Raw genomic sequence first — 21,732 nt, 5'->3', positions numbered from 1 at the left:
AACAATCCTATTGGGTTTAATTCATGTTTAACCTTTGGCAGAAAAACGGTTAAACATGAATTAAACCCAATAGGATTGTTTTGCCTCCAATAAGGATTAATGTTTAACAATTTTGAATTATGTGAATTAAATGGACTCTATGGGAGATGACCTGGTAATTCGGAGCTTTCTGGTTAACGGGTTTCCAGATAACAGATGCCATGCCTGTATTCTTTTACATATAGAATATATGAATCTTATTTTAAATGCCACAATTTTACATGGTGTAAAATAAATAAGTTGTGTTTATAAATTTGCCCATGTTTTCTAATATGAAAAAGACGCAATAATGACCATTGGAAATTGGGCAGACTTTTTTTTCTCAAACAGAAATTTCCTGCTTACCTTAACAGAATAGGCTAATGAGATGGTGACAGCAAGGGGCAGCCCCTCTGGCACAGCCACCACTAGAACAGTGACTCCAATGATGAAGAATTTCACAAAGTATTGCACGTAGACAGGGGTACATTCCGTTAGCCAAACTTTGCCATCGACCACAAAGGTTTGAATCACAAAGTAGAGCACCAAGATGATAACCGTAATAGCTGACATCACCAGACCTGGTGTCAAGGTTGGAAAAAACAATAGGAGCAGAAGGGAAGAATGGGAGGGAATAAGTCAGAAAGTACAAACCAGGTTAGTAAGGGTCAGAGAGAAAGAGACAGACATACAACTCTATAAGTGTTAATGTTGCAAGTTATTCATTAGTGCCTGTAAGTATTATAAAGCAAGTAATCAGATATTTGGATATGTAATTAACAAGCAGTTTCTGCACTCCAGGCCCCCCTGGGACTGCGGGGTCTGCTTTCTCTATATTTACGCCACTGTTTATTTGCCTGTTTCAAATCTTTGGAGAATAAGTTAGGAGTGTAATCCCCATATGTAATAAAAGACACTAAGGGGCACATTTACTAATCCACGAACGTCCGAAAAGCGTCCAAATGCGTTTTTTTCGTAATGATCGGTATTTTGCGACTTTTTCAAGCGCTCAATACGAAAAAGTCGCGACAATTCACCAAAGTCATAATGCCTATGAAAAAGTCGCGACAATTCACGAAATTTGTAATGGCTATGAAAAAGTTGCGACAATTCCCGAAAGTCATAATGGCTATGAAAAAGTCGCAAAAATACGAAAAAGTCGCAAAATGTTCATTTTCCAATCCGAATTTTTCCCATTCGGATTTGTGGATTAGTAAATCAGCCCCTAAATTTTCCCAGTAGCAGTAATCTATAGCAACCAATAAGATGTTTGCTTTTAAACAGGGGGCCTGTAAATTCTACCTGCTGATTGGTTGCTATGGGTTACTGCACCTGGGCAAACTATGTGCCTTTTATTACATAACCCTGAAAGAATCAGAGTATGCTGAGCATGTGCAGTGCCACAGACACTCAAAACAATAACCAAGATGGTGAACTTTGAAAGCATAGATCAATCCTATTATAAAGCTGCAAGACATCCCTCTAAGGTGACCATATACTAACTCAATTTTAAGAGTTTAGCTCTTTTTTGCACTACTGAAAAACTTTAAAATTGATGTCTTGGTAGAGTTAGCTTTGAAGAAGATGGAGACATAAAGCAGTCATGTATTAATATGCGTTAGCAAGAGTAAAGAGTTTTGCCCTGTCTTATTAGCAACAACTATGGGATTATTTATCAGTTTTTCCAGATTGTGAATTTGAGAGCTATTTCTAATTAGAATAAAGTTGCATTTTAAAAAAACTTGAAAGTTTTTTTTATTTAAGAGTGTTTTGCACTTAATAGATATAGAACATTAAATAGATATTAATAGATATTAATAGATATGGAACATTCAAGTTTTTGAACCATAATTTAAATATTGGGAATTTTAGCGTAAAAATTGAATCATGGAAAAAATGTGAATTCAAATGTTGATAAATAACCCCCTTAATCTCTACTGGTCCAGTGAACTGCAATTCAATACTGGACTTAAGCAACAATGTCATAATCATTACTCAGACTGCCAATAATATCAATATACCCAAACATCTTTTGCCTATTGAGCCATAGCAAGTCATAGCAAAAACAAAATAAAAAGCAATTGCCCAGATATCAGGGAACAGGGTTGGACAGGGTTTCGTTTTTTTTCCAACCCTGTCGGCGAAAACTGAAAGCAACAAGCTGTTAGATTGCTCTGTTTCTCCCTGTTGCATTTGTTATAGTGTGCTTCTAATGGACCAATCCTCCGTCCCTAACTTTCTTTCCCCTGCTGTGTGCAGTATCAAATAAGGATGCAGAACCAACAGCTAATATATTTATTTTCATTTTTGTAAGCAAATATTTCACTGCAAAGTACCTGCTTTTCCTATCTGAACGGCCAGTTTTGTAAGCTTCCCCTGTAAAACTGATTTCTCCTTTTTGGGGACACTGGCTTTCTTCTTTTCCCTTTCTTCCATCTCTCCTCCTTCTGCGCTCTTAAGTGGCTGCATTTCCATGGCAACTGCCCCATCCTGCTTTTTTGCTAGAAAAAAAATTAAAAACAGTCTGTGAAATTAGGGAAGGGGTAGTGGAGTCATTATTAGGGTCATTATAAACTATAAAGGTGACCATTTATGAAAATGGCTGATTCCTAGACTTTCACATTGTGATTTTAATACATAAAATAATAACTTGCATATTTCCTAAATACAACATTTAAGCACATCAATATGTGTCTTTCGTAACACAACAACAACACAACCCTCTTTTGTTATTAGAAGAACACTTGGTTGTAGAAAAACTACTGTATATGAGACCATAGGAGTCAGTGTGAATGATGAATGAGAAAAAATAGCTAAGATTCTACGTGATAAAGTTAGTTTTACTGAGTAATCTAAGCCTAGAAAATACACATATTGACATAAATGACAATCACATAGATATTTAAGGAATCAAAGAAGAAAAGATTATGGAGCTTAATAATTTGCAAGTTAAGGAATGAAAGAGACAATCAGTAAACTCAAATGAGACATTATGTTATGGTCAGCCATCTTGAGCACTGATATTTGAACATTTTTATATTTCACTTTTGTCCACCTTGGACATTATAGTTTTTTTCCAAGCATCTGAACTTTGAAACACAGGGTCAGTATTATACACAACAAGGCTTTGCCCACTCACAACATTTAGATTTAGATAGTGCCAAATGATATGGGTTTTTATAAATATGACCATGATGAAAATAAGAATGAGCTGATTTAAATTTTCCTAGGGTGGGGCCCACCAAGGCCTGGACCCAACATGAGACCTTCTAGTACAGGTATGGGACCTGTTATCCAGAATGCTTCGGACCTGGGCTTTTCCAGATAAGGGATCTATTAATAATTTGGATCTCCACAATTTAAGTCTACTAAAAATCATTTAAATATTGAATAAACCCAATAGGCTTGTTTTGCCTCCAATAAGAATTAATTATATCTAAGTTGGAATCAAGTACAAGGTTCTGTTTTATTATTACAGAGAAAAGGGAAATCATTTTTAAAAAATTAGAATTATTTGCTTATAAAAGAGACTATGGGAGATGGCCTCTCCGTAATTTTGAACTTTCTGGATAATGGGTTTCCAGATAAGGGATCCCACACCTGTACTATGAAAGGCCAGTCCAACCCTTATAGGGTGTTAATTGAAAATAGCAGATCAAAACTGTGGACCTGAGAATTCTCTATTGCTTTTCTTCATGGCAACACAAGGGAAACCCAAAGGCACTGATGGGATTCTGAAATTCATTATTTTCATCTCCGTCCTCATAATGCTTCTAAATTGTTTTATTACAGTAGCTTGCATTTCAATGTATGAATATTTTCTGCTTGTAACCATTTTTTAGCTTGTGGATTTTTTTAGATTGTATTGTTTTCATACAATTATAGCTCTTAGGTGGTGGCAGTTCGACCATCAGGACTTTACCAACACAATGCTCCTGAGGTGTACAAATGCACCTCCACAATAGAAGCCCTGCTGTGAGACTTATTCCCAATTCTATTCCCAAGTTACAAAGTGGGCAGGGATAAATGAGATGGCTGATTGGATGCGGATGCCCATGCTGTGACTGTTCCAATGTTCAGAAATAATTGTTTTTTTTGGAGGGGGGGTGGCTCACTAATTTTTGTTTTAAAGGATCAGTTATTGAAGACTAATAACAGATTGCACATGCATATGTAACTGTTAAAGCATGCATCCATTTATTTCAGTGATATAAAGCTGACTATATTCATTTATTATAGTTTGTCTAATTTACAGACAGGAAACTCAGAGAGGAACATTGAGTTAATTCAATTTATTTGTAGTGGGCTGAGCCAAAGATGACCAAACTCCTATCCATAAAATCACAGGAGTGCGTGTATGGTGGCCTGGTGATTCTGACCACTGTCCATGCACTGTAAACATTAGCAGGTTGGTCGATCAGGCATTTTTGGAAATATAATCTGCCAGTGTATGATGAATTTCCAGATGAGGAAGATGAGGAGATGAGGATTCTGGTCTGAATTGAAAGCTGACTCAACTGCGGTGTATATTATAGTATAATATAAATGGTATATAATGCAAATTGTAACCGTGTTATGGCGCTGAAGAAATTATACAGCATTCTAATGGTTTATTCCAGACCACTGTCCGCCTAAATTAATTTTACATTTAAAGTCCAGATGGGCATGACTGATGAACTTTTGCTTTAACTTTGTTCTGCTGAAAAGAAATGATTTTAAATGAAAGAAAAGAACAAATGACACCACAACAAATATCTCTATGCTGCCATTCAATTAATGCAAAAAATTATTTTAAATGTAAGGAAAAATGGCAACCAACCGCACCCCAACTTAAAACTAAAAGAAATGTATTAAAGAGATAACCATTTACATCTTGACATGCACATTCTGTTGTTTTTTATATAGATTTTGTATATGAGATTTATATATCTTATAGATAAGATTTGGTTAGAGTAAATACCTCAAAATTGTCATTTTTTTCTATACTATTTTTTTCTAACATAGAGCAATATATTGTAGGTTTTCCTGTTATTATCCTTATATACTTTAGCACCTTCATATCAAAACGAGTAGTGCACCGTAACTGTTTTTAATATGTTTTAATAAAGTAAAAGTTGTTCTTGCTGCGAACAACTCAGTATTCATGCCAACAACTCATGCCACTGGACAGTTGAGCAGTCCTGTTCACGACGGTGGGATTTCTGAGACAGTGGATTCACAGACAAATGCACACCTGCCATGAACATTTTGGCATGGTTCAACCAACTGCTGCTGCTATCATTTTGTAAATCACAGTAAACAAATAAATTAGGCTGAGGAGACTGCCTCATACAGACAAAAGCAAACAAAAGGAATTCTGGGAGTGAATTCCAAACTCTTAAGCTGGCCATACACGTGGCGATCCGACGATGTTTCGTACGACCATCGGTCGCACGAAACATCGTCAGATCCGCCACACACCATTCAGGGCTGAATCGGCAGGTAAGGAGGTAGAAACAATAGGATTTCTACCTCCTTCTGCCGATTCAGCTCTGAAGGGAGAATTTTGGTCAGGCGCCTTCTATGGCGCCCGATCAAAATTTTCTAACCTGGCCGATCAACGAGCCGACCGATTTCAGCAGCTTCCTGCGACATCGGTCGGCTCGCTGACATACCATACACGCACCGATTATCATACGAAACGAGGTTTCGTACGATAATATCGGTGCGTGTATGGCCACCTTTAGTGAAGTCACTCCCAGAATTCCTTTTGTTTGCTTTTGTCTGTATGAGGCAGTCTCCTCAACCTAATTTATTTGTTTGTAGAACCACATGGTGACTCTACCTAAGCTGATCAGAAAACCCTACACTACACTGATGAGCCTCAAGAAAGGCAAAACCGGTCTGTAGTTGGGAATCTGATCAGCTATTGTCTTGGCTTCAGCTTCAAACCCAGTGGGTGAGCTGTAGCCTATAGGATAAACCCATGTAAATGGGATTTTTTTTAAGAGTTTGGAATTCACTCCCAGAATTCCTTTTGTTTGCTTAAATCACAGTACAAATTAGTTGTTTGCAGTAGGAAATACTTTTAGGTTGAATAGCTACTTTGTTTGGCTAAGGTCGTCTGATTTGGCCACCTACAGTGGAGGAAATAATTATTTGACCCCTCACTGATTTTGTAAGTTTGTCCAATGACAAAGAAATGAAAAGTCTCAGAACAGTATCATTTCAATGGTAGGTTTATTTTAACAGTGGCAGATAGCACATCAAAAGGAAAATCGAAAAAATAACTTTAAATAAAAGATAGCAACTGATTTGCATTTCATTGAGTGAAATAAGTTTTTGAACCCCTACCAACCATTAAGAGTTCTGGCTCCCACAGAGTGGTTAGACACTTCTACTCAATTAGTCAACCTCATTAAGGACACCTGTCTTAACTAGTCACCTGTATAAAAGGCACCTGTCCACAGAATCAATCAATCAAGCAGACTCCAAACTCTCCAACATGGGAAAGACCAAAGAGCTGTCCAAGGATGTCAGAGACAAAATTGTAGACCTGCACAAGGCTGGAATGGGCTACAAAACCATTAGCAAGAAGCTGGGAGAGAAGGTGACAACTGTTGGTGCGATTGTTCGAAAATGGAAGGAGCACAAAATGACCATCAATTGACCTCGCTCTGGGGCTCCACGCAAGATCTCACCTCGTCGGGTGTCAATGATTCTGAGAAAGGTGAAAAAGCATCCTAGAACTACACGGGAGGAGTTAGTTAATGACCTCAAATTAGCAGGGACCACAGTCACCAAGAAAACCATTGGAAACACATTACACCGCAATGGATTAAAATCCTGCAGGGCTCGCAAGGTCCCCCTGCTCAAGAAGGCACATGTGCAGGCCCGTCTGAAGTTTGCCAATGAACACCTGAATGATTCTGTGAGTGACTGGGAGAAGGTGCTGTGGTCTGATGAGACCAAAATAGAGCTCTTTGGCATTAACTCAACTCGCTGTGTTTGGAGGAAGAAAAATGCTGCCTATGACCCCCAAAACACCGTCCCCACCGTCAAGCATGGGGGTGGAAACATTTTGCTTTGGGGGTGTTTTTCTGCTAAGGGCACAGGACAACTTATTCGCATTAATGGGAAAATGGACGGAGCCATGTATCGTGAAATCCTGAACGACAACCTCCTTCCCTCTGCCAGGAAACTGAAAATGGGTCGTGGATGGGTGTTCCAGCACAACAATGACCCAAAACATACAGCAAAGGCAACAAAGGAGTGGCTCAAGAAGAAGCACATTAAGGTCATGGAGTGGCCTAGTCAGTCTCCGGACCTTAATCCAATAGAAAACCTATGGAGGGAGCTCAAGCTCAGAGTTGCACAGAGACAGCCTCGAAACCTTAGGGATTTAGAGATGATCTGCAAAGAGGAGTGGACCAACATTCCTCCTAAAATGTGCTCAAACTTGGTCATCAATTACAAGAAACTTTTGACCTCTGTGCTTGCAAACAAGGGTTTTTCCACTAAGTATTAAGTCTTTTTTTGTTAGAGGGTTCAAAAACTTATTTCACTCAATGAAATGCAAATCTGTTGCTATCTTTTATTTAAAGTTATTTTTTCGATTTTCCTTTTGATGTGCTATCTGCCACTGTTAAAATAAACCTACCATTGAAATGATACTGTTCTGAGACTTTTCATTTCTTTGTCATTGGACAAACTTACAAAATCAGTGAGGGGTCAAATAATTATTTCCTCCACTGTATATGTAGGGCCAAATTGTGCTGATCTGATCGTTGGGGCCTAAAGAGGCCCAGGGGCGTCTCTGGGGTAATAGCAACCTCAATGCTGCCCCCTCTGCCTCTTCAGGCTTACCTCTTTTGGCGTTGGAGGGGATCAAGGCGCTACATCGCCGCACTGGTAAGAGTCAAATTTCCATTTAAAAAAATGGCAATTTGACTATTAAATTTTCAAAGGCGGCTGCCCTGGTAACTGGCCATTGACTGCCCTCTGAGGCAAGGTTCTCACGTTACCTCATGGCAGAAGCTGCCCTAAGGAGTTCCATTGGACAAGGACCACATCAATGCCTGATGCACTATTTGTCTAATGGGATTTTCAATCCTGATTTATATCTGCCAGATTTTCATCCAGGCAGGCCTGATGATAGGCCCCATATGTCGCCTAATGAGTGACAAGGTAGGGCCGAGTCAGCAGCTTCTGTCGAACCCGTTTATGGCTTTGGTTTTTCACGTGGTTTCACACATTGCGGACACTGTTGAACTGTTTTCTTTAACTTTTATACTTCCCAACATTTTGAACATTAGAAACACTTGTCCAGGATCCAATTTACCCAAACCAAACTGTTACACCCAATGGCCCACTTATTATAAGCCATACTTCTTTTCAAGTCATTGAAGTCAATGAATGGAACTGTTTCCTTTGAAAATTATGGCTGCTAACCATGAGAACATAGTTTCCTCCCTTTGGTATGGAGCTATGACTTTCACATTACCTTTGTTCTGATTAGTCTCCACTGCCCCATCCTGCTGCTTTCCTACATCAAAAGAGGGATGACAAACACAACACATGAAAACAAAAACACAGCCCCTGAACAACAACAACCACAGACGTATACAAAATGGGAAGCTGGTTCATGCAAAAAAAAAAAAGAGCAACACTGATTCTGAGTTTGAAAAAAAGGAGAATAAAGCAACGGGTATTTGCAGCTTCAAGAAACCTTGCAAAAAATGACAGAAATGTCAAGTTTTTGCCATCTTTCCTTCTACTTGAATAGATAAGGAATCCAATTTTGTTTTACTAAGTTAAGATAAGTCTAAGAATTCCTTTCACCACTACTTGCATCAAGAAATGCATTACAATGTTAACCATGGAGGGCCATACTTATTTCTGATGGTTTTGGTCTCTAAGTTACACATACCGTTTATGTAGCCAGAGGGTAGGAATGCGTTAGCAGCAGTGATTTGGTGTGCATTGACAGCGGATTTGGAAGCTAGGAAAAACAGTTCAAATGGGGAGTAGGAGGTCGATATTGTAGAAGGGGAGTAAGGTAAGATTTAGAAATGATTGCAAATAGAAAGGAGGAGAGATAGTAAGAGAAACAGACAAAATAATGAAATGGATTTGAAACTTAAATCAGGACATGTATGTATGTATGTATGTATAACTTTATTTATGCAGCGCTGTACAATCTTACAAAATACAAAATTACACACAGGGAGGACATGATATAATAAATAAATACAATAAATATATATATAAATGCATAAACTTTATTTATGCAGCGCTGTACAATCTTACAAAATACAAAATTACACACAGTGAGGACATGATATAATAAATAAATACAATAAATATATATATAAATAGGGAATAAGTGCCATGTGGTATGAGACACAATAGGAAGGAGGTCCCTGCCCCGTAGAGCTTACAATCTAAGTGGTTGGGTAACATACAGGCACAAATTGGAGGTAAGAGTGCACCAGGTATGGGCATTTGCCCTTAAGTGGCAAAATAATGTTTTAGTTCTCCAGAAGGTAACAGCAGAGCTTTTTCTTAAAGAGAGTGGGGAATTCAGGGATAGAGTTCCAGAGGTAAGAAGCAGCGAGATTTAAGGTTTAAGACAAGAGAGTGCAGTGGGTGTGGATGGTGTAAAAAGACAGAGGCTCTGAGAGGAGTGGAGGAGACGACCAGGAACGTGCAGGGAGACCAGTGAAGAAATGTAGTGAGGAGCAGAGGAGTGAAGGGCTTTGAATGTTAGCAGAAGGATTTTGTAAGCTATCCTTTGCTTAACAGGCAGCCATGCAAGAGAGATTAATTGAGGCTGAACAGGTTCCCTCTTCGGAGAGAGCAGGAGGATCCTGGCAGCAGAGTTTAAAATTGATTGCAGGGGAGAGAGGTGGGAGTCTGGGAGGCCGGTTAGTAGGAGATTGCAGTAATCTAAGCGGGAAAGGATAAGGGCATGGATTAGTGTTTTAGCTGTTACTTGAAAGAAAGGGGTGTATCTTAGCAATATTGCGGAGAAAAAAGCAGCAGGTTTTGGCGGTGTTATTAATATGGTTAGAGAAGCAGAGTGACTGGGTCAAAGATAACCCCAAGGCAGCGTGAAGAATTAACAGGGTAACAATAGTAATGGTGCACAGAGCCCTGAGGCATTCCCACACTAAGCGGAACTGGGGTAGAGGATTTGTTAGCAAGAGCAAAAGAGAAGGAGCGGTTAGAGAGATAGGAAGAGAACCAGGATGCAGCTTGATCCCGGATACCCAGAGAATAGAGAATTTGCAAAAGCAGAGGAAAGGTCTAGGAGAATGAGAACTGAGTAGCGTCCTTTGGCCTTGGCAGTCTGGAGATCATTTGCCACTCTACATAAGGCCATCTCAGTGGAGTGCGCAGGCCGAAAACCAGACTGCATAGGGTCCAGCAGATTATGGGTGCAGAGGAAGTTAGTGACATGAGAAAAGACAAGACGTTCCAGGAGTTTAGAGGCTAGGGGCAGGAGAGAGACGGGACAGTAGTTAGAAAGGCAGGACGGGTCCAGTGTAGCCTTTTTAAGAATGGGTTTGACACATGCTTGTTTGAAGAGAGAGGGAAAAGTACCAGAAGCCAGAGAGGAATTGAATATGTGGGTAAGAGCTGGAGTAAGGGCAGGGGCACACTGTTTTAGTAGGGATGAGGGCATAGGATCCAGTGAGCAGGTAGTAGGTGGAGAGGATCGGAGAAGCTGAGAAACTTCAGACTCTGTTACGAGATTGAAGGAGCTGAATACGGAGAGAGGAGATTTAGGAAGGTTGAGATTACTGGTATCTGAAGGTTGGGAAAATTGTATGCGGATAGAATCGACTTTGCTTTTAAAGAAGTCAGCAAAGCCCTGGGGGGTGTGTTCAGATATGACTGATTCATTAGGTGAAGGATAAAGTAGCGAGACATCAATGAGAATGAAAGCGACAATCTGGAGGGATATATAATTATATAATACACAAGAGTCACAGATATCCTGTAAATTATAACCGGTGTAAATGGTGCTTAGTGCTGTAATAAGAAAAAGCCACAGCAATAAAATAATTACAGGAACCCAAAGAGTGTAATAATTACATTTCACAGCATGTAGGATGATCAAAAATAAGTATTAAAGCTTTTTCAGTTATATACAAAAACAAAATCTTCTCTTGACTTAAGAATGGCAAGGGTGTCAGCCTTGTGTTTGCAAAACAGAAAGTCCAAGAGCACAATATGGGCTTATTAGCTTGGAGTGTTTTGCAAACACCAGCCTGGCACCCTTGCTATTCTTTATAATAGAAGGATAGTAGGGGTAATCCTGTATTGTTGGAATAAGGATCAGGGGGTACTAATTAACACTTACCCCAAATCCCCTCTTTAACTGGCCATCAGGGTGTACCCTCATCCACTACTTTGAAGGGCCATCACCATTGTTAGGGAACCAATGAATCAAGCCGTAATATATATAGCATTTTACATGATGTGTTACTTGAGGAAGCAATGTGACTTGGGGCTTAAGTGACCAATTTGAATCCACAGCAAGACATTATCTTATGATCCTTATGATCCTTATAAATGTGTTCTAGGTTCTTACAGTTCTTTGTAATTATGCACACTCTTGTTTAAATATGTGACTGGCTAAAAAATATAATTCTTAAGTTTGAAGAAAGAGTTTTGCTTTAACAATCTATACCATGGGACGGTAACTTTTGAAAAGGAGATACTCTAGAAATATTCACAGATATCAAAAAAATCAGTGAAACGACTTATATTTGGCATAGCTTTCCTCATAGTGCTCCAATCAGTAATTTGAGAAAACATGGCCTTTGAAAATGGAGCATGCTCAATGCCAAGTGGTGGCCTGAGCAGATAAAGCCAATCTTGCAGACTAAGGAGGTGGATGAAATTGTTAGTTCCCTCTCTGTGATAGGGAGATAGTATGGCTGCATTAACTACAACTAGGCCATCTAATTGTAATGGCAAAGAAGCTGATTTGGGGCATTTTGTCATCTTTGCTGTATTTTCGTGTTATCTTCATCTGTCACTTGACAGGACCCACCTCTTGGTGGTGATTTCCATTTACTCTGAAGCTTGGTAACCCGAACAGCATCAATATATTTTTTACCATAGTTACAGAGTTATAGTTACATAGTGTTGAAAAAGACCAGAGTCCATCAAGTTCAACCCTTCCAAGTAAACCCAGCACACACAACCTATACTTACCTATCTATACACTCACATACATAAACTATATATACAACTACTAATACTAACTGTAGATATTAGTATTACAATAGACTTGGATACTATGCGTGTTCAAGAACTCATCCAGGCCCCTCTTAAAGGCATTAACAGAATCTGCCATTACCACATCTCTAGGAAGGGCATTAAAGACTGGAGCCCAAAACTGCACTGCATACTCAGGGTGAGGCCTTACCAGGGACCTATAAAGGGGCAAAATTATGTTTTCATCCCTTGAGTCAATGCCCTTTTTTATGCAAGACAGCACTTTATTTGCTTTAGTAGCCACAGAATGACACTGCCTGGAATTAGACAACTTGTGATCTACAAAAACCGCTAGATCCTTCTCCATTAAGGATACCCCCAACACACTACCATTCAGTAGACAGTTTGCGTTTATATTATTTCTACCAAAGTGCATAACTTTGCGCTTGTCCACACTGAACCTCATTTTCCAGTTTGCTTCCCAGTTTTCCAATTTTGTCAAATCGCTCTGCAAAGCGGCAGCATCCTGCATGGAACTTATAGTTTTGCACAATTTAGTGTCGTCAGCAAAAATAGAAACAGTACTCTCTATGCCCACCTCCAGGTCATTAATAAACAAGTTAAAAAGCAAAGGACCAAGGACTGACCCCTGCGGTACTCCACTAACCACACTGGTCCAATTAGAAAATGTTCCATTTACCACCACTCTGTGTAATCTATCCTTCAGCTAGTTCTCTATCCAATTACAAATATTATGTTCTAGGCCAATATTCTCCAATTTGATCATTAACCTTCTGTGAGGTACTGTATCAAACGCTTTAGCAAAGTCCAAGTAGATGACATAAACTGCCATTCCAGCATCGAGGTTCCTGCTCACCTCCTCATAAAAGGCAACTAAATTAGTCTGGCAAGATCTGTTATGCATAAAAAACCATGCTGGCACAAACTTATAGTACTGTGAACTGCAATGTATTTAAGTACCCTATCCCTTATTACCCCTTCCAAAATCTTTCCTACTACTGATGTAAGACTAACAGGCCTATAGTTTTCAGGCTGAGAATGGGATCCCTTTTTAAATAACGGCACCACATTAGCAATTTGCCAGTCTCTCGGCACCATGCCAGACCTCCATGAATCCTGGAAAATTAAGTGAAGAGGTTTGGCAATCACAGCGCTCAGCTCATTTAATACCCTGGGATGAATCCCATCTGGTCCTGGACCTTTGTTTACCTTTTCATGTTCAAGTCTCTTTTGAATTTCCTCCCGAGTGACCCATGCGTCAGTAGCTAAATTACTAGAACTGGGCATATTAAAAGGGAAGCCTTCATTAGCCGGCCATTAGATGTATAGACAGATGAAAATTAAGAGTTCAAAATTTCTGCCTTCTCCCAGTTATCATCACCAACTTACCCCCCGTGATAATAATGTTCCCACCCCTTCTTTCTTCATTTTTTTACTATTCACATAATTAAAAAATAATTTTGGATTCTTTTTACTCCTAGCTGCAATATCCCTTTCCATTTCTATTTTAGCTTGCCTGATAGCTTTTTTGCTGCTTTATTTGCTTCCTTGTACCTGATGAAAGTTTCTGCTGCCCCAGCTAACTTGAATGCTTTAAAAGCACTTTTTTTCTTACCAACATCGACACTAACACTTTTATTCAGCCATAAAGGTTTTGCTTTGCGATGCCTCTCCTTGCTTACAAGGGGAATATACTGTTGTGTATACCTGCAAAGCAATGTTTTAAAGATGTTCCATTTTCCTTCTGTGTTTAACCCTATGAAAAGCCTTTCCCAGTTGACACATTGCAGAGATGCCCTTATACTGGCAAAGTCTGCACGTCTAAAATCAAGCGTTTTAGTTAATCACTCATAGAGCTGTCTCTGCAGCTTTAACTCAAAGGAGACCATGTTGTGATCACTGTTCCCCAAATGCTCACCCACACAAATGTTAGAGATAAGTTCAGTATTATTAGATATTACCAGGTCCAAAATAAAGTCATTTCTAGTAGGTTCTTGAACCGCCTGAAATAAAAAGTTGTCATTTAGCATATTTACAAACCTACTAGCTTTTTCTGACTTAGCCACCCCATTACTCCAGTCAATGTCTGGATAATTAAAGTCCCCCATAATAACAACTTGACCCAGTTGTGAAGCCTCCTCCATTTGCAACAGTTGTTGGGTCTCATCCCCCTCATCTATACGGGGTGGTTTATAGCATACATCAATGATCATTTTCTTTGTGACCTTCAGCCCTACTGAAATTTCTACCCAAAGAGATTCAACGTTTTCATTGATAATGTCTTTATTACATGGCTTTAAATCTGTCTTTACATAAAGACAAACCCCTCCACCCTTTTTAATCTATGCTAAGAGTGCCGAACTCCTGTTGCTGGACTAAAGGTAGCCATATAGCAAGATCTGGACGATTTCAGTCTAAGGGACCGATATCGGCAGCTAGAATCAGCCCATGTATGGCCACCTTTAGGCTTGAGTTCTTACTCTCACTTTTCAAGGAGAATAAGAAATCAGGTTTTTTTTTTGTTGAGGCTCTTAAGTTTAGTGTAGGGCTTTCTGATCAACACATTTAAAGCCAAAGAAGTGATTTCACACAACATTTTAATTAGGAGAGCACAAAATAGCAACTGGAGACACAGGGTTCTGTGCAGGCCCAGACAGGTAATCTGTGGATTCTGGCAAATACCAGAGGGGCTGCTGTAAGATGCCATAAGCAATCACTATTTCTTGGGCTAGTGGGGGGCGTTTTGGGCCTCTGTGTAATTGAAATGCCAGGGTCTATTTTGGGAGGGAGCATAACAGATGGAAAAGACATCAGTGAAAGGTGAGAATTATACAATGTAAATAAAGAGTACATATAAGGTAAGGGATGTGTGGAGCGAAATTACGTTACATAAAAAAGGGGCTAGAAGATTAGAGAAATAGAAGACGCCTGGTTATTTAAGTGAACAGAAACTCATTTGATTCCAGTTAAAACTGAAGAACTTATTAGAAGTCAATAGGAATAAACAGATGACTTATGAAAAACAAGAGGCTTCTGGAAGGATGCAAGCCATAAGGCAAAGAAGGAATCCAGAGGAAGAGGAAATTTTATAAAAACAAAACTAAAAACAAACAGAAAAAAATCCCTTTTATTCAGGGATATCCCTCTAACTAATAGTATTTAGAGGGATATTGTCATCTCATTATTTTGCTAGTCTAATTAGGGCTGGGTAGTTTTTTCCTTTATCATGATAATTGCTATGCTTTCATTCCTTGTAAATCTATACCCTCTTCCTGAGAGGTCTGCTTTGATCAAAACAGCCTTAAACTAGACTGGGGTAATTTATAAACTATGGGGCAGGGTTTAAAGATCAAAAAACAGGCACTGAGCTCCATGAATTTCTCACTTTGGACCCTTGCCCTTGGTGAGCACCCACAGATGCAAGTCTTTGAGCGACATGCTACTTTTGAACCATTGCTTGGGGTTTCCTTGTGTTCCTTGTGCACATTTTAAAGGGAATATACAGAAGCCAGCCCAAGGGGCATACAGAAGACACAGAATATCAGTGACTAGGTCAAGGGGTGTGCCAGCAAGTTTAGACCCTGTAATATCACTGATGGGCCGAAATAGCCTCAAAGCCATATGGCTTATGCAACTGGCCATAGCCAGCAATACATATTAAGTGCTGACTGTTTCCTCAGCGTGCACCTGAGTGCCTTAGCTAGGGACTCTAGCTGCTGACAGGGCCATTTTAATAAATGGGCAAAAGGGGTATTTTCCCAGGGCCCACCAGGATAGGGAGCCCACTAGCACACCTTTCATCTGGCATTAAATTTTAGCAGAAGCATCATTTTAATCAACTAAAAAAAACCTACACAATGGTTATTGTAATTTTTTTCCCATTTTTTCTTTGGCATCACCATTTTGTAATTTTTCTGCTCCCAGGGCTTTTGGTCCAGAACAGCACACCTGAGTATCATGTCTACTTCAGTAAGTGCAAATGATTTCTTCACTGCGTGCCTTACTGTATTGAACTTCACGTGTCTGAGAGTTATTCTATCATAAATTTCTTGGGGGCAGTGAAATTTTGCCCAGGGCCCAGTGGTACCTTAAAGCATCTCTGGCTGTTGTATCTACAAGTAAGCCACTGCCAAGGGAACATTTTATCTACTTTCTTTTTAAAGTGAGTTTTAGGATAGAATGTTTTAGTTTTTACCACTCACAGTTGACAAAGATCAGAACTATATTGAATCTCACTGCCTCGCCAAACAAGAGAATGTGATAACAACACAATACTAATTCTCATTTTCATACATAACCCTCTGCTAAGCTGGAAAGGATCAGGCAGGCACAAGCTGTGATTGAAATAAATTGAAAAAAAAGCTCATTTTATTATAGAAAGAGTCATGCTCAAGCGAGTTACCTTTCTTGTCTTTCTTTTCCTCCTCCTCTCCACCAGCTCCGAGCAAGGTGAATATGATTCCAGTTTGTGAATTGACACCAACTGCTGTCACCACCATTCGGCCAGATCCCTCCATGACATGGGTACCTGCCAAGCAAACAGATTAGAGAGAAACTCTGTGAGCGAGTAGGACAACTTGGATAACTGCCCAACCATCATGTAGGGCATGGGAGATGGCAGAACTCTCAAGAGCAGCACCTCCCTTTGCCCAACACTGCAGCTTCCAAACCTGTTTATTGGGCCACACAAACTGTGCCTAGTGATAGGGGATTATCAAACACCATGGATGACTTATTCTGACAGGTCGTACTGTGTTTATGTTCTAAACATGAGCACTTTGTGGAAAGGGGGGTAAAAAAGGAATGGAAAACAATAGTGTCATTCCTTTAAAGGTCAGATTATGAAAATATCATAGCAATGTATTCATATATACATATGATGGGGAAACATTTTATTGTACTATGATTATGCTTTTCTACATTTCAGATGTTTCTAAGCAATTTTTTAAACATGTGTTCAACCATATGTTCAAGTATTGCTAAACATGTGGCAGTTAATCAAAATGCACAAAGCACAACAAATATGGCAGACTGCTTTGGTTTCACACCCTGCCCATCCATGGGCTCTAATGGTAAAGTACAGAATATTTGAGCAATTCTTTGGGGGCATTTACTAACGTATGGGATCCATTATCTGAAAACCTGTTATCCAGAAAGTTCCGAATTACGGAAATTCCATCTCCATTTTAATCATATAATTCAAATTTTTACAATGATTTCCTTTTTCTCTGTAATAATAAAACAGTGCCTTGTACTTGGTCCCAACTAAGATATAACTAATCCTTCTTGGAGACAAAACTATCCTATTAGGTTTATTTAATGTTTGAATGATTTGTTAGCAGACTTAAGGTATGAAGGTTCAAAGTACATAAAGATCCCTTATCTGGAAAACCCCAGATCCTGAGCAGTCTGGTAAACAGGTCCCATACCTGTACTGAAGAAATTCTGGTTACAAAGTTGCATCTTAAATCTGGAACACTGCATAAGAGAGGGTAATGAGGTGTCAATGTAGCAGTTCTAATATGTAATGTAGTCTGGGTTGGTAATCCTATAGATGTGTTGCCCAGTTAGAGCTGAGATACATTTCACCATTGTAGACAGCAGAATAGGAAGCAAACTCAAGTAAGGGGAAAGTAAACCCTCTGTATAGCAAGTGGAGATGTCTATAAAGGGAAACCATTTTATTTATAGCACTCCCTCCAATAGATAATGAGGCTTTGGGGCTGATTCATCAAGTAAGAGTTCGAATCCTGAAATGGGTAAAATTCGGATTGGATACGATAATTTCTGATGATTGCAAATATCATGAAAATGCATACAAAAAATCGTATTAGTCATGAAAATATCATATTGGCGATCCGAATTAGTTGTATTCGGAGAGATCGTACTTTAATAAAAAGGCCCCCTTGTGTTGTATTTAACATCTGTAGCATTTAAGGGGCAATTAAGTAACTTTTCTATTCACTATACAAATGGGCAGAGTTTCTCACATTATAAAGAAGAGAGATTAAAAGTATAACACTTGTACCACTGGATGCAAGCAAACAGGTGCAAGCACCAAGGGATGCTGCATAACACAGCAAGGGACAGAATATGAGGAGCTGCATAACTCTGCAAGGGGCATTTATGACCCCTCTGCCTTTGTGGATAGTACTGATATTCCCACAATCCTACCCATATCTTTAATCCCTCCCCATATGATATGTTCTTACATATTAATTTATAGTCCCCTGTGTCCCCATCTGTCTCTCATATGGCACAGTATTTCTGCCCTGCGGTAATTCAAGAGCTTATTTAAAGTGCTGTTGAAACCAGTTATGCTTCTTTAGATAAAATACAAGCATACCTTACTGTCTATTCAACTTCATAACAGATATTAATTTGTGTTTCAGATGTGGTAAATGATGAAACCAAGTTTATTTTAGACTATGAGGATTTTCATTCATCCAGATCATGATATATCTAGTAAGTAAATCTAAAGCAACAGGACTTGCTAAGTAATTATTCTTTATAGAGATTATAAAAAGTAAAAAGGAGGAGTGTTTGTGTATAATATCACATATTCTTGTCAGGGTCGCTCCTGCCATAAGACAAGATAAGAACCTTGCCTCTGGCAGCAGTGAGCGGCCAGTTACCAGGGGCACCAAAATGCCGCCACTGGTAACTTTAAGAGCCAAATTTTTGTTTTTAAAAAGAAAATTTGGCTCTGCTAGTGCAGAGACCACAATAGCGCTCTCTGCACTAGCGATGCGGCGCCCTCTCGACCCACTTCGACGCTAAAGTTTTAGGTGTGGAGCAGGATAGGGGGAGGAGTTGCTGCCTCAGAATCAACACTGATTCTTTTATTAAACATTAGATACAGATGGAGCAAAAGGTTTCAGTTATACCTACTCCATGTATACAGGCCTGGACAGGGTTCTGGATTCTTTGGGTTCTGGCAAATGCCATAAGGGCTGCTGTAAGATGCCATAGACTGTCACTATTTAGAGGGCTGGTGGGGCTGTTGGGCCTCTGTGTACTTGAGATGCCAGGACTTATTATGCCCTGGCATAATATGTATACACTCCCTTTCCCCATGGATATTAAGTGCCATGTGTGTATCTACCAAAATAAATTGCTTTATCTGTATTCTTCAAGCTCGAGAATGGTACATTGTTTTATGTAGAAGCTGCAGGTTTAAGAAATGAGCATTACATTATGTATTCCTTACTGTCTGTGAAGGGGCACTTCAGTAGAATGTAAAACCAACACATGAAACTTTTCCCCATGAATTTTTAAGGCAGCACTGCCAGATAACCTGGTGTTTTTTTTATGAGCTCCCCCATTGCAGATTGTGATTGAAAATCCTCACCAGAAAGCAGCATCGGGTCTTTCTCTACGGACTTGCGTACGTGGTCTGATTCTCCCGTCAAAGAGCTTTCGTCAATTTTGAGATCATTTCCCTGGATCAAAACTCCATCTGCGGGCAGCAGGTCGCCTAGGACGTCAGAGATATTGATCACTTTCATTACTTTCCTTACAAAATAGTTCATCAAAATGCAACTTTACAAACCTCTGAGCCATCAATACTGTAGTAAAGAACTGCATCCAGCATTAACAGACCATTGTGTTAGTGTTAATGATGTGAATAAAAAAACATATCATATTGAAATGCTCTACTCATCTGCTTCAACTAGGGATAAATTTTGTTGTAGGTGGTTGAATAACTTGTAACTAGGAACAGTGTTCTTGGGAATAGAAGTAATACTTTATCTTGTAGGTCACAAATATAACATCCATTAGGCAAGAACACAAATTAAATGAGGGCTCATTTAATCATTAAAGCAAAAGCTGGCATAGCAATAAAGGAAGCAGATGCAGGGGGGCCCAGGAAACAGGGGGCCTGGATTGTGGGGTCTGCTTTCTCTATTGCAATAGAAATCCCCCCTCCCCAGCCACTCTCCTACCTGGGTCAGGAAGTGGGGGAAGCAGGCAGGCGGAGCACGGTGGCGGAGAGTGGGCGGGTACGGAGTTATGGGTAGTAATCCCTATGTGCCAAGCCCCTCTGAATATTTTTCACTAGGGGGGGCCAAGCACCATCAAGTTACACCACTGCTGGCAAAAGATTGTCCTGCACCTTATGCTACATTAACCAAGGTAGACACAGCTGCCAAAAGTATGTTTAAGTAGACACAATTATATTGTGTATAGCAGCTTAAAGGAACAGTAACACAAAAAAATGAAAGTGTATTAAAGTAACTAAAATATAATGTGCTGCTGCCCTGCACTGGTAAAAGTTGTGTGTTTACTTCAGAAAGTCTACCATAATTTATATAAATAAGCTGCTGTGTAGCCATGGAGGCAGCCATTCAAAGGAGAAAAGGCACAGGCACATAGCAGATAACAGATAAAACACTACTGTATTCTACAGAACTTATCTGTTATCTGCTATGTAACCTGTGCCTTTTCTCCTTTTTTCCAGCTTGAATGGCTGCCCCCGTGGCTACACAGCAGCTTATTTATATAAATTATAGTAGTGTTACTGTAGCAAACACACCAGTTTTACCAGTGCAGGGCAACAGTGCATTATATTTTTATTACTTTAAAGCTCTTTGATTTTTTAGTGTTACTGTTCCTTTAATAGGTATTGTTCCCATTTTTTCCCACACTTAAAATCATAATTGAACCCCATAAGCTCTTATCATGACAGCAAAGATCATTTCTCTCCCATTTAGTTTCAATTTATTTTCTAAGTGGGAAGATTAATTTTACCAACCCACCATTCCATTGTCTGCCTAAGCAGACATAAGCAACACATGACTAGTCTGGTTGGCCAAACTGCATTTTGGAACTCAAATATAGGAGCATCTGCAAAATATTCCTGGGAAGCAGTAAAAGCTGTTGTACTTTGTAAAGTCACGCTTTAAAATAAAAGCAAATCAAGTAGTTGACAGTTTTAAGAGCTTTCGGAACAGCCAGCAACAATTATGAGTGACAAGAAGTTTTCATTAAACTCCAACACTATTAAAATTACATTCATCCACCCAAATGGTGCTGTTTTCTAATTTAGAATTTAAATTTCTATTTCCTTTCTTGCAAACAGCAGTTTTCCATAATAAAGTCTGTCAGCTTAGCAACCCAAGAATATTCTATATTCTAATTGCTATTGCAGCAGTGTAAGGAGACTTACCTGGGTCTCTATCCTAGGTTTCCCCAGCATGCCTCCATCATGCAAAATGGCATGCATCAGGACATAACATATGGTGTGCACTTTAATGCAGTTTGTGCTGCACACCTGGAGGTGGGCATATTTAAGGTTCCCAATCATTCCATTCCATGCTTGGTTGTCAAGTTGGTTTCCTTTTTGTTTCCTGGCAGTTAATTTTATGATTTTTCTGGTTTGACTCTGATTGCCTGATTCTGATTCAATGTCTGACTTAACCTTCTGCCTGTTTCCTGACCACAATCCTTTTCTGCATGCCCTGACTTTGGGCTTGTCTGACT

The 21,732-nt window shown here is 39.4% G+C and overlaps 1 protein-coding gene across 6 annotated transcripts in view; it reads right to left on the bottom strand.

The window, feature by feature from the left end:
• atp2b3 (ATPase, Ca++ transporting, plasma membrane 3) overlaps positions 1-21,732 on the bottom strand; it is a 144,523-nt gene that overhangs the window by 39,968 nt on the left and 82,823 nt on the right. For 2 of the 6 annotated variants that reach the window (XM_012967901.3, XM_012967905.3), the window contains exons 6-11: positions 19,601-19,726; positions 16,652-16,777; positions 8,927-8,998; positions 8,501-8,542; positions 2,355-2,519; positions 385-599 (exon numbers count right to left, since the gene is read on the bottom strand). In XM_012967901.3, the coding sequence (XP_012823355.1) occupies positions 385-599; positions 2,355-2,519; positions 8,501-8,542; positions 8,927-8,998; positions 16,652-16,777; positions 19,601-19,726 (746 nt within the window). 6 annotated transcript variants of the gene reach the window in all.

This window comes from Xenopus tropicalis, chromosome 8 (assembly GCF_000004195.4).
Source record: "Xenopus tropicalis strain Nigerian chromosome 8, UCB_Xtro_10.0, whole genome shotgun sequence".
NCBI classification, from domain to species: Eukaryota; Metazoa; Chordata; class Amphibia; order Anura; family Pipidae; genus Xenopus; species Xenopus tropicalis.
Note: the sequence above shows the minus strand (reverse complement) of the source record. Positions and strands in the feature narration are given on the sequence as shown.